General features: G+C 42.5%; 1 protein-coding gene across 1 annotated transcript in view; it reads right to left on the reverse strand.

Moving 5' to 3' along the window:
* The window catches only part of LOC110505600 (protein unc-79 homolog), a 52,146-nt gene extending 41,683 nt beyond the window's left edge, over window positions 1-10,463 (reverse strand). Inside the window, exons 1-3 of the mRNA XM_090219270.1 lie at window positions 10,349-10,463; window positions 8,661-8,781; window positions 3,999-4,153 (exon numbers count right to left, since the gene is read on the reverse strand). Coding sequence (XP_090075396.1) covers window positions 3,999-4,153; window positions 8,661-8,781; window positions 10,349-10,370 — 298 coding nt within the window. The 5' untranslated portion in view covers window positions 10,371-10,463. The remainder of the gene's footprint in view (window positions 1-3,998; window positions 4,154-8,660; window positions 8,782-10,348) is intronic.
* Window positions 10,464-14,453: the final 3,990 nt, after the last annotated feature.

Raw genomic sequence — 14,453 nt, forward strand, 5'->3', positions numbered from 1 at the left:
GTTTTTCAACAACTCCACAAATTTCTTGTTAACAAACCATAGTTTTGGCAAGTCGGTTAGGACATCTACATCTAGTAAGTTTTCCAACAATTGTTGACAGACAGATGATTTCACTTATAATTCACTGTATCACAATTCCAGTGGATCAGAAGTTTACATGCACTAAGTTAACTGTGCCTTTAAACAGCTTGGAAAATTCCAGAAAATTATATCATGGCTTTAGAAGCTTCCGATAGGCTAATTGACATCATTTGAGTCAATTGGAGGTATACCTGTGGATGTATTTCAAGGCCTACCTTCAAACTCAGTGCCTCTTTGCTTGACATCATGGGAAAATCAAAATAAACCAGCCAAGACCTCAGAAATAAAATTGTAGACCTCCACAAGTCAGGTTCAGCCTTGGGAGCAATTTCCAAATGCCTGAAGGTACCACGTTCATCTGTACAAACAATAGTACGCAAGTATAAACCCCATGGGACCACGCGACCGTCATACCGCTCAGGAAGGAGATGCGTTCTGTCTCCTAGAGATGAACGTGGATTGATGGCAGCATTCGTGCAAAACTGAAAGCACGAACCACTGCTTTTAATCAGCGCAAGGCGACAGGAAACATGACCGAATACAAACAGTGTAGCTATTCCCTCCGCAAGGCAATCAAACAAGCTAAGCGTCAGTATAGAGACAAAGTAGAGTCGTAATTCAACGGCTCAGGCACGAGAGGTATGTGGCAGGGTCTACAGTCAGTCATGGACTATGAAAAGAAAACCGGCCCCGTCGCGGACCACGATGTCCTGCTCCCAGACAAACTAAACAACTTCTTCGCTTGCTTTGAGGACAATACAGTGCCAACGACACAGTCTGCTACCAAAATCTGCGAGCTCTCCTTCACCGCAGTCAACGTGAGTAAAGCATTTACACGTGTTAACCCTCGCAAGGCTGCTGGCCCAGACAGCATCCCTGGCAGTGTCCTCAGAGCATGCGCATACCAGGTGGCTGGTGTGTTTACGGACATATTCAATCAATCCTTATCCCAGTCCGCTGTTCCCACATGCTTCAAGATGGCCACCATTGTTCCAGTTCCCAAGAAAGCTAAGGTAACTGAGCTAAATGACTATCGTCCCGTAGGACTCACCTCCGTCATCATGAAGTGCTTTGAGAGACTATCACCTCCACGCAACCTGACACCCTAGACCCATTCCAATTTGCTTACCGCCCCAATAGGTCCACAGACGACACAATCGCAATCACACTACACACTGCCCTAACCCATCTGGATAAGAGGAATACCTAAGTGTAAGAATGCTGTTCATCGATTACAGCTCAGCATTTAACACCATAGTACACTCCAAACTCGTCATTAAGCTCGAGACCCTGGGTCTCGACCCCGCCCTGTGCAACTGGGTCCTGGACTTCCTGACGGGCCACCCCCAGGTGATTAGGGTAGGAAACAACATCTCCACCCTGCTGATCCTCAACACTGGGGCACCACAAGGGTGCATATCACGCCTCCAACTCAATCATCAAGTTTTCAGATGACACTACAGTGGTAGGCTTGATTACCAACAACAACGAGACGGCCTACAGGGAGGAGGTGAGGGCCCTCGGAGTGTGGGGTCAGGAAAATAACCTCACCCTCAATGTCAACAAAACAAAGGAGATGATCGTGGACTTCAGGAAACAGCAGAGGAAACAACCCCCTATTCACATTGACGGGACAGTAGTGGAGAAGGTGGAAAATGTTAAGTTCCTCGGCGTACACATCACGGACAAACTGAATTGGTCCACCCACACAGACAGCGTGGTGAAGAAGGCGCAACAGTGCCTCTTCAACCTCAGGATGCTGAAGAAATTCTGCTTGTCACCAAAAACACTCACAAACTTTTACAGATGCACAATCGAGAGCATCCTGTCGGGCTGTATCACCGCCTGGTAGGGCAATTGCTCCGCCCACAACCGTAAGGCTCTCCAGAGGATAGTGAGGTCTGCACAACGCATCACCGGGGGCAAACTACCTGCTCTCAAGGACACCTACACCACCCGATGTCACAGGAATCCCAAAAAGATCATCAAGGACAACAACCACCCGAGCCACAGCCTGTTCACCCTGCTATCATCCAGAAGGCGAGGTCAGTACAGGTACATCAAAGCTGGGACCGAGAGACTGAAAAACAGCTTCTATCTCAAGGCCATCAGACTGTTATACAGCCATCACTAACATTGAGTGGCTGCTGCCAACATACTGACTCAATCTCTAGCCACTTTAATAATAGAAAATGGGATGTTATAAATGTATCACTAGTCACTTTAAACTATGCCACTTTATATAATGTTTACATACCCTACACTACTCGTCTTATATGTATATACTGTACTCTATACCATCTACTGCATCTTGCCTATGCCGTTCGGCCATCGCTCATCCATATATATTTTTATATACATATTCTTATTCATTCCTTTACACTTGTGTGTATAAGGTATTTGTTGTGAAATTGTTAGATTACTTGTTAGATATTACAGCATGGTCGAAACTGGAATCACAAGCATTTCGCTACACTCGCATCAACATCTGCTAACCATGTGTATGTGACAAAAACATTTTTATTTGATTTGACTCTGGTGCGAAAAGTGCAAATCAATCCCAGAACAACAGCAAAGGACCTTGTGAAGATGCTGGAGGAAACAGGTACAAAAGTATCTATATCCACAGTAAAACGAGTCCTATATCGACATAACCTGAAAGGCCGCTCAGCAAGGAAGAAGCCACTGCTCCAAAATCGCCATAACAAAGCCAGACTACGGTTTGCAACTGCACATGGGGACAAAGATCGTACTTTTTGGAGAAATGTCCTCTGGTCTGATGAAAAAAATAGAACTGTTTGGCCATAATGACCATCATTATGTTTGGAGGAAAAAGGGGGACGCTTGCAAGCCGAAGAACACCATCCCAACCGTAAAGTATCATGTTGTGCGGCTGCTTTGCTGCAGGAGAGACTGGTGCACTTCACAAAATAGATGGCATCATGAGGTAGGAGAATTATGTGGATATATTGAAGCAACATCTCAAGTCATCAGTCAGGAAGATAAAGCTTGGTCGCAAATGTGTCTTCCAAATGGACAATGACCCCAGGCATACTTCCAAAGTTGTAGCAAAATGGCTTAAGGACAACAAAGTCAAGGTATTGGAGTGTCCATCACAAAGCCCTGACCTCAAACCTAAAGAAAATTTGTGGGCAGAACTGAAAAAGCGTGTGCGAGCCTACAAACCTGACTCAGCTACACCGGCTCTGTCAGGAGGAATGGGCCAAAATTCACCCAACTTATTGTGGGAAGCTTGTGGAAGCCAACCTGAAACGTTTGACCCAAGTTAAACAATTTAAAGGCAATGCTACCAAATACATATTGAGTGCATGTAAACTTCTGACCCACTGGGAATGTGATGAAACAATAAAAGCTGAAATAAATAATTCTCTCTACTATTATTCTGACATTTCACATTCTTAAAATAAAGTGGTGATCCTAACTGACTGAATTTTTACTAAGATTAAATGGCAGGAATTGTGAAAAACTGAGTTGAAATGTACTTGGCTAAGGTGTATGTAAACTGCCGACTTCAACTGTATTAACAGACTTGCTATTGACAGATTACTATTCCCTGGTGCAGTTAATAGATACACAACATATGCTAGCCATAGCAATTTAACCTTTAAATGGCTTTTCTGCAAACATACATTTTCAATGCATTTTTCCAATTTCACATTCTCATTTACAAAGAGAAAGCAAACAGTTAATACATGTTTACAGTACTACAGTATGTCTGTAAATTCCATGTTCTATGTTATCAACAAAGTGAGCTGTCAGGATCCAGCGTGTTCCCCATCACCCCATGCATCCCTTCAGATCATCTGTGGGACTCCTCTCTTGGTGGAAATGAGGCGGGGGGGGGGGGGGGGGGGGGGGGGGTGGACATGTACAGAGGACACCCTGGCTTCACTCACCATGCTGACCGTGCTGCAGCAGGGGCACCAGGTCAAGCAGGGTCACGAGGGTCGCATAGAGCCCCTGATAGTCCAGAGAGGGGTACTCTGAGAGCTGAGCGTCCCGACTCTGCTGCCCCTGCCCCCCGCGGTCTGACGGGGCATCACGCAGAACGCTGTAAAGGAGGGAGCGAGTAACTGTAGGGTTGATGGAACTGACTTGTGGTCTTAGAGATGGGGTGAGTGGGAATGGCACAGGAAAAAGACACATGGTCATGGGCACGGCCAAATTGGATGCTTCCTGGTTCTCCTTCCTGCCTGTGCGGGACAGAATGCTGCTCCGGGAGTGAGGGGGTAGGGGGGGAGGGGGGAACAAGGGAAAAAAGAGACAACAAAGAAACAAAGAAACAGCACATTACATTGAAATGGCACTACAGAGACAGGGTAAATAGAAAAAAACTAACCCAGATAGACTCCACATAGGATGCAGTGTCTGTAATATTTCACTGAAGGCATGGGGAATTGTTCCCTGCTTTATCTGTTCAGTGTCATATAGAATTACTTACATTTTCTATTTCACTTTTTGTACATCTTTGTCTTCTAAAAACAAAAAATATGTTTGCAAAAACTGCAATGACCACTGCATCTCATGCGTATCTGGTGACAAGGAGCAAGAATGTAAAAAATGGCATGTTTTCAGTGGCAACCCCATACTTCTCCAAAGGGGAAACTGCAAATGGTTTTCCCTCTATGGCTGCTATATTCCGATCAGATCGATTCAGCAACAGCCATACAGTGAGGCCAATGGGCCATGATGTTTCTCAGGGAAATATATCCTGTTTTGTGGGGCTGTCGTGAAGGATGGGAGCAACACCACATCGTTTAGGAAAAATACAGAGGTGGCACTTTGGAAACATGCTTCAGCTAGTAATAAATATGTGTGTGAGGTTAGATAAGAATTCCTGGGTCACAACACATGTTTATTGCACCAGAGAAATGTCTGTACGCATACATTATGATACTGTATCAGTATCATCAGGATTAATAATGAGATCCAACAGGCATATGGATTCGAGTCTCTTAAATAATTGTAAGAACTAATCTACGGTAGGGGAGAAACTATAATGACAAAGGAATAGGTTGTTTCAAACGGGATGACCGGTAGCATTATGTTTGTGAGCTAATGTGGAATGGACGTTTGTGTTTTCTGTCCCCTGGCAAGGTGGAAATCTCACCAGAGACGGAGAACGAGTTGGTTGGTTAGTGTGTGAGGATTCTAGCGTTGGGGAGGGGGGAGGGGGGGTGGAGAGCCCTTCTCTTTCACTAAACATTATGTAAAAGAACTAAGCTTTTCTATCAGTAAAATGATTTGGAGGTACTTAGCATGAGAGCACAGATTACAAATGCTGATGTATTGTGTTTTTGAAAGGTCCTTTATAGAGATAGAGGTATAGCATTTCTAGAGGGGTGTGAGTAAGGAGATTATAGTGCAGAAATACAGAATAGCCTACTATTATAACATTTTACAATACCAACATCATTACGCACTTTCTTTACTCTGACAATTCCCCTGAAAGTTACACTCCGCAAGAATTTGGATATGTTGGACAGTTTTAAATACCAGTAACCAAAGTGTGAAAAACGTAAACGTCTTTCTGGGGAGTTGGAATGGATAGTCAGTTTAACAATCGGGGGGGGGGGGGGGGGGGGGGGGGTCAGCTTTACATCTTGTGGAGTATAACTTAATATCACTGAGCCCTTTGCACATATCAAACTGAAGAATTCAATTGAGCAAACCCCCCCCCCTCCCCCCCACACGTACACACACACACACACACACACACACACACACACACAAACACACAGACAGACAAACACACAGACAGACAAACCAACATACAGTACACAGACTCAGGTTATGCGCACAGAGTTAGACACACATCTCAGATCAGATAAAACATCCTACACTTCCAATCAAAGCAACGCTATTTTCCAAATGTTTTCTCTAACTGTGGCAATGTGTAGTTGCTCTCAAGCATGAGTGAGCCACTGATTATAAGTAGCATTACTGTAACGAAGCATTAGCTCGGGGATACAATACCGTAATAGCCCCTGTTTTTGTCTCAAATAGCTAGATGTGAGATTTTTGATTTCCTTTGAGTGTGACTTGTTCATGCCAGATTCATTATCTGTTTTCAGTGTCAGTTGGTTCCTCACAGTCACTCTAATGAGTGATGGAATTTGGCATGGGGTCAGGGCGACTGTGAATCCATGGCTCATTGATGCAGAGAGCTAGAGAGCTTGGCTGGTATGTGTTACTTTCTAGATGACTGGCTGGGAGGAAAATCTGGCAACTATATCATATTTGACTAATAATTTATGACATGTTACATAACACCCCCTTGGGGTAAACCACCTTAAATTGAGCCCATGGGTAGCCCCATCCCTTTAAACCAATACCGTCAATGTCTTACACTGATTTCTTTCTATGCTGCAGAATTCATTAAATATTAATTTGGCCGCTCCATCCTCTGTCTGTGCAGGGTTCTTTCTTTTTAGGAACCTGACATATGCTCATTCCAGTTTTCAAGCCTCAGTGCACCCCAGGCCAATGAAACACAGGTGTCTGTCTGAATGTCTGAGAGTCTACTGAGCAGTGCAGAGTGGTTTCAATGTGGGAGGCATGGCTTGATGTGTGAGTTAGGAGGGAGGAGATTTAGCTCAAGGAAAACACAAGACGAATGTTACAGTATCATACCAGCAGGATTCCCTTCACACCCCAACGATACCGCGCCTCACAGACACAATTGTAATTCGAGTTAACTGCCACAACACAGGCTCGTACAATCACAGCCCCCATCACGCTCCATCTGTGCCAAGGACAAATAGGATGCCAGGCTTGTAACAACACACTCACAAGGGATGCTAGCTCTCTCAGCAAAGTCAGAAAGATCCAGGATACTTTACCAATGTTTGACTTGAAAATAATCCAAATTTGGCCACAGTAAAATGTATTCACAGTACACTATTACTGTATGTCCACTGTGTGATGGAATTAAAGGGATCGTCATAATCCCATACATTTCATGAAAGTGGAACATGAAAGTTCTGTCTCCCTCATGCACATCCTTTTAGATTACTGTGCCTAATGATGATGATTTCTGTAGCCAATGATCAAAGCACAGCTCATTTTCACAGAGAGCTCTGCTCAAACTCAAAGCCTTAAATGTCACATACTGCTTATGGCCATAATGGCTGCCCTGGCTTCTTGACCTGTTCTGAGGGGACGTGTTGTTCCTTCCCGTCCTCTGTCACAGCACATTGGGGACTTCTCAGACCCAAGGAGCCAGAGGACCAGACCTCCCCTAGCCCCTTTGGGAGTGAGACTCCAGGACATCCCATGGACATGTACATCTAGAAAGCTAACACTGAACCTACAGAGGGGTTGAGATTGCCTATTTATTTATTTTTAAATTCTCAAATATAAAACAAACCATACCCGGTATAATCAGCAAGATAACATCATTATTAACATTTATAACCTCCTACTTGCAGACAACATCAACACAATTAAAATCTACCAAAATTGCCATTATTGGCTTGTCTCAATTTGAGCATACTTTTCCAAACAGCCATGGCATGATAAGAGGGGGAACATGTTGTTGACTCTATCATGCTGACCACACCACTCGCATCTCGTGCGCAAGCTTTGCAAAAATAAATGTACACATACATGTTATTCAATCATTGCACCCACACTGCTCGCGCGCCTCAGCAAGTGTCTGGCAGGCCAGGCGGTAAAATAGAAATAGGTTCTATTTGTGATGCTCAATGCGCTGCAAGTCCGGCCTCTCCCATCTCCTCATTGGTGTTTATGGGCATATATCCACGTGGGTGATTGAAAGATTAACTGACGTCCACACTCCAGTCGGATGTAGTAATGCACCATAAAGTTGGTTGCCAACCGCTATATAAAGTCCAAAGAAGTCAAAAAGAAGCCTGAGGAAGGAGGAGAGATAACGTGAAAGGAATTTGGTATATACTGTTTTATCTGTGGATTAATTGTCGGAGTAGAGGACTTTGTGTATTTCAGGTAAAATAACAACCCAATGTTTCTATCCCAGGACATATTAGCTAGCAACAGCAAGCTAGCTAGCTAAATTGCCATAAATGTTTAATGCTTTTCGACCTGTCCCCAAATTAATATAATTGGTTCAGAGTTTGTTTTGATATTTCAACCTGCGTGTCCTGATCCTGATCATCATGTCTGGTGTGGGGGTACAAAATCAACATGGCGCGATGGCGTCCAGTTTGGTCAGAATGTTATAGTGCACTGATGAGATACTGTAGGATCATGGTCCTCATACAGCAACATGAAGCATATGGTATCACAAAGGCAGAGGATGGAGCAAGACAATTCCCTCTCTGAAAATTACCTGAGGGTTTTCAACTAGGATTCTTAAATGATGATGCACACTATAAAGTTACATTGTAGAATACCGTTTCCCATATTTCCACTTCTATCTTTTAATTCCAACTGACTTCCTACCAGCAGTAATCCTGTCTTATTGCTGTGCATGTATTAGAATTAGGCTTAACCCCAGTCACCTCTCCTCTGAAACTAAACACCAAATACTGTTACACTCCATTACTTCACCTGTGGTTCCAGCGCAGGCTACTTACCTGAGCAGGGTTTGGGAAAAGTATTTCAATGTGTTTGCAATGTCTGTTCCGGAGGGCACGGGGTAAATATTGTGTTGCACGCGGTTGTGATACTCTTGCAAGTATCTTATCTTAGAGGCAACTAAACAAGATAAAGAGCAGAGTGACAAACATATGACATCTGATGAAGCCTTTTCACATAAGGGGGGGGGGGGTGGCAATGGGTTATGGTTGGTACAGTATAAGCCTGGTCATTGATATGCTGCCCCATAAGCATGGCAAAGGGCGAGGGTCTCTGTGAACCTTCATTGTCTCTCTTTAAGTGGCATTTGTGTTTGGCCAGCTAGGTCACAACCAACCCTGGAATGGGTCGTTTTGGTGCCATTTTGTGACTCAGAGAGGAATAGTGGTTAGCTTTCGCTGACCTGCAAATGACAAGTCCCAAAAATAACAACAACACCCACAGGCTTTGTTTTTGTGTGTGTGTGTGTGTGTGTGTGTGTGTGTGTGTGTGTGTGTGTGTGTGTGTGTGTGTGTGTGTGTGTGTGTAGATGTGTACGTCAATTAGTGTGTTTAGGTTATCTACGTGGGTGTATGAGTGTGTTATTTTTTGCAAATTTCATAGCAATGAATGACTGCATTGCCAAAATAGGCTACCTTCAGACACACTTTGCAAAACCAGAAATGTGAGCAAAGGTGTAACCTCATTCACAGGCTCACTTGCTAGAGCCTGCTGAGTGGACGAGATTAGCAAAGGTGCAAAATCTGGACATCTACTGTCTCTAGTTTTTGCCTGACAAAAAACAATTTCAACTGTTGTTTTAAGGGCTAAAATTTGTGAGACTTGTGCAAACTAATGTCCGACCAATTCAGTAATGTCTATGTACTGAAGAAAGGAGAAACAACACAAATCGTCTATAGGCTAGAGTTCAAATGGTGATTATTTCCCTTTCTTGCGATGTTTACAATACATAGCCTACATGGGACCATAGATTAGCCTATAGAACATTCTATTTTGCCCCAAACATGGCCAAGTACATTTCAAGTCGATATTGAGCAGGCTTTATACCAAATAAATGTAGATGGGCCTATATGAACTTGTTTCTTCCAGTTATTACTATAGGCCTATTCGAAACCAAGTAACACATGCCTACTTGAGTAATGTTGAGTTCTCCAAGGTGTGTTGACTGACAACAACAACAAACCACCAATTGTTTATTACACTGTGCATTGATTCAGTTGATCATATACAGTGTAACCGCAGTATGCTTATCCACCTGTTTCAGACGCAAATGACGAAGAAAAAAACTCGTCTCATATTATGTCAAGTAAGTAAAAGAACAAGCAAAGCAACCACATTACTGATCGCCAATGCCACCATATTGTTTAGCGGAGCATTTGTCAAATCGACCTTGAAACCAATAACCTACATCTCTTTCTCCGCACCAACCTTTCTTTCAACGTGTCAATCAAAAATGAAAGGTTAATATCTATTATTATGTTTTCCCCATATCGTTGTGTTGACCACCGCCAGAAAATAGCGCATCCCCTACACTAGCCCCTACCTAGAGCCATCATCTGCAGAGCGAGTACGTGTTGCAACCTGCCTTAGCAACCGCGGTTTCATCACCAAGGACAGCTCCCCTCCTTCGCTTTCTTACTAGAAAATTACACCTAAAAATGGGTGGATTTTAAATAATGGTACTTACATTGCTCTGCTTTCGTAGACATTGTGGGAACACTTCACGAATCCTAAAACAAACACTGTCAAATGTTTGTTTTTCCCCTACGGTGTTGTTCCCCCTCAGTCTTGGAAAAGTGAATAATCCCCCCTCGCTCACAGGCTCTCTCTGGTTGTACCACTGCTTCCATAAAAAGCATGTTAACAGAAATTGCAATCAATTGCATTGGCCTTGTAAATCATTTAAATGCATGCGGTGGACATTTTTATAATTTGGGAATGTATATATCATTGTGCTGATAGAAAAGCCAGACCCAAATCAGCACATACCTTTCAAAATGGACTGGTCCGACTCTGACAAATTGTCATTCAAGAAAGTGATATTTAACACCCGACTCAGCACGAAGCTGCTAAAGCTCTTTTGAATCAGCTGAGATTCAAAGAGTGAGTTTCAAAGGTGGTGGTATACTTGCTCCTCTTAAACTATAGGCTATATATCACTATTTTACATAATTTATAATCCAGATGGTTTTCAGAGATTTTGTAACTGTAATTTATAAAGAGCATCAGGGGTAGCATTTTTAAACAATGTATTTTGACAGTATGCACAAAGACCATGTTTAGAGAGGATACTATCAAACTACTATAGGCAATTTGAGAACCGCAGTATGTAGTGGTGAAGGGAAATTGCTTCCTATACAGTGGGGCAAAAAAGTATTTAGTCAGCCACCAATTGTGCAAGTTCTCCCACTTAAAAAGATGAGAGAGGCCTGTAATTTTCATCATTGGTACACTTCAACTATGAGAGACAAAATGATAAATAAAATCCAGAAAATCACATTGTAGGATTTTTAATGAATTTATTTGCAAATTATGGTGGAAAATAAGTATTTGGTCACCTACAAACAAGCAAGATTTCTGGCTCTCACAGACTTGTAACTTCTTCTTTAAGAGGCTCCTCTGTCCTCCACTCGTTACCTGTATTAATGGCACCTGTTTGAACTTGTTATCAGTATAAAAGACACCTGTCCACAACCTCAAACAGTCACACTCCAAACTCCACTATGGCCAAAACCAAAGAGCTGTCAAAGGACACCAGAAACAAAATTGTAGACCTGCACCAGGCTGGGAAGACTGAATCTGCAACAGGTAAGCAGCTTGGTTTGAAGAAATCAAAAGTGGGCGCAATTATTAGGAAAAGGAAGACATACAAGACCACTGATAATCTCCCTCGATCTGGGGCTCCACGCAAGATCTCACCCGTGGGGTCAAAATGATCACAAGAACGGTGAGCAAAAATCCCAGAAACACACGGGGGTGGGGGGGGGGGGGGACTAGTGAATGACCTGCAGAGAGCTGGGACCAGAGTAACAAAGCCTACCATCAGTAACACACTACGCCGCCAGGGACTCAAATCCTGCAGTTCCAGAAGTGTCCCCCTGCTGGCTGCATCCCTTTGTTCTCAATTTCCACCTGAAGTCATACCCAAATCTAACTGCCTGTAGCTCAGCCCCAGAGGCAAGGATATGCATATTCTTGGTATCATTTGAATGGAAACATTCTGAAGTTTGTGGAAATGTTAATTGAATGTAGGAGAATATAACACAGTAGATCTGGTGGAAGAAAAGAGAAAGAAAGAGCATTCGTTTTCTGTTTTTTATTGTTGTAGTATCATCTTTCACATGTACTAGAAAAGCCACACAGTCAGATAGGATGCTGGAGATCATTCTGATGGATAACACAAGAGGGCAGCTGTAGGTGTGCAAAGAGACTGATAACTTCAGGAATGGGTGAGCTACATGACATTTAGCAGGAAGTCACCCAGGTGTCCCACACAAGTTGCCCAAATGTACCCAAGTGGGCGAATTGGTGAAAAGACCTATAACTATATACAGCAGTGCAAATAACTATATACAACATATCAAAAAGCAATTCTAACACACACACACACAAAAAAAATGTTAAAAAAAATATTCGAAAAAATAAAAAAAAATAAAAAAACAGTCCTCGTCCTCGTCACAATATTTTGCTGCCTGTGCCATGTCCCATAGCAGTCTCTTTCTGATGTAAAGCAGAGGCAAACTGAACAAGTGGTGCATTTCATGCGACACAGAACACAACGACGCCTCCATGCTGTGGCCTTTTGCCCTTTTTGGCCCATGCTGTGCCTTTTTTGCAGTAATGAACTGTGGCATATGAACACCACTGGGGGCACAGGTAGAGCGGGCAGCTTGGCACCGGGGGCTCGGAGTCGCTATCACTGTGAAAGAAAACATTAAAAAAATATTTGTATTGTATGAGCCTTTTATCATCACATAAAATAAACAGATATGTATTGTATAGAGCAGAGGGAACAGTCACTAAGGTGAAGTGCTGTTACATTCAACTCCGGCCATTGTTGTATATATATATACACACACACACACACACACACACACACAAACAAACCAACACACACACACACACACACACAAACAAACCACACTTCATTGCAAAAAATATATATATATAAATATATATATTTTTATATTTCATAAAATGGCATTAGCACTTACCCATCCAGAAGTACATCCTGTCCTTGCAGAAACAGCTCCTCAGTTCGTTTGAATCATAACACTACAAGAATCCTCAAACAAAAAATCTGAATTCACGGCACAAACAGTTTACAAAATGTTTAGATTTAGGCTATAAAAACGGATTTTATCAAAGAAAACGGCACTTCATTTGATCACTGGGACCCTCAGGAAGAGAAATAAGAGCAAGATATCAGAATGTAAGTCATAATTTTACCTTCAGATGTGAATGTGTAAAAACTGTCATGGCGGAAAATGTTTCTGTTGTTGATTGTTCTTCTCAAACAAAAGCATGGGATTTGTTCTCTGTAATAGCTATTTTAAATTGGAAAACGTAGTTTGATTACCAAGATTCAAATCTTTTGAAGGGTGTAAGACACTTGCATTTTCAAGAATGTTTAATGTTACGAAGTTGTATTTTTAGTTGTCACTCTGAAATTTCCCATGATTTGGTTCCTGTACGAGGATCGCAGCCACAACATGTTTTAAGCCAGTACATATCCAGGCCCGTCTGAAGTTTGCTAGAGAGCATTTGGATGATCCAGAAGAAGATTGGGAGAATGTCATATGGTCAGATGAAACCAAGATATAACTTTTTAGTAAAAACTCAACTCGTTGTGTTTGGAGGACAAAGAATGCTGAGTTGCATCCAAAGAACACCATACCTACTGTGAAGCATGGGGGTGGAAACATCATGCTTTGGGGCTGTTTTTCTGCAAAGGGACCAGGACGACTGATCCGTGTAAAGGAAAGAATGAATGGGGCCATGTATCGTGAGATTTTGAGTGAAAACCTCCTTCCATCAGCAAGGGCATTGAAGATGAAACGTGGCTGGGTCTTTCAGCATGACAATGATCCCAAACACACCGCCCGGGCAACGAAGGAGTGGCTTCGTAAGAAGCATTTCAAGGTCCTGGAGCTGCCTAGCCAGTCTAGAGAGCTCAACCCCATAGAAAATCTTTGGAGGGAGTTGAAAGTCTGTGTTGCCCAGCAACAGCCCCAAAACATCACTGCTCTAGAGGAGATCTGCATGGAGGAATGGGCCAAAATACCAGCAACAGTGTGTGAAAACCTTGTGAAGACTTACAGAAAACGTTTGACCTCTGTCATTGCCAACAAAGGGTATATAACAAAGTATTGAGATAAACTTTTGTTATTGACCAAATACTTATTTTCCACCATAATTTGCAAATAAATGTATTAATAATCCTACAATGTGATTTTCTGGATTTTTTTTTCTCATTTTGTCTGTCAGTTGAAGTGTACCTATGATGAAAATTACAGGCCTCTCTCATCTTTTTAAGAGGGAGAACTTGCACAACTGGTGGCTGACTAAATACTTTTTTGCCCCACTGTAGTTTTTTGCTTTTCCAACAGTCTTTCCATTGTCACTGGGGAGTTATGGCAACTGACTATTTACAGTATGAGTCAAACGTTTGGACACTGACTCATTCAAGGGGTTTTCTTTATTTTTACTATTTTCTACATTGTAGAATAATAGCGAAGAGATCAAAGTTTTATTTTATTTGATCAAACTATGAAATTACACATGGAATCATG

The sequence above is a fragment of the Oncorhynchus mykiss genome, chromosome 25, assembly GCF_057628025.1.
Source record: "Oncorhynchus mykiss isolate SJ-2025 chromosome 25, ASM5762802v1, whole genome shotgun sequence".
Lineage (NCBI taxonomy): Eukaryota > Metazoa > Chordata > Actinopteri > Salmoniformes > Salmonidae > Oncorhynchus > Oncorhynchus mykiss.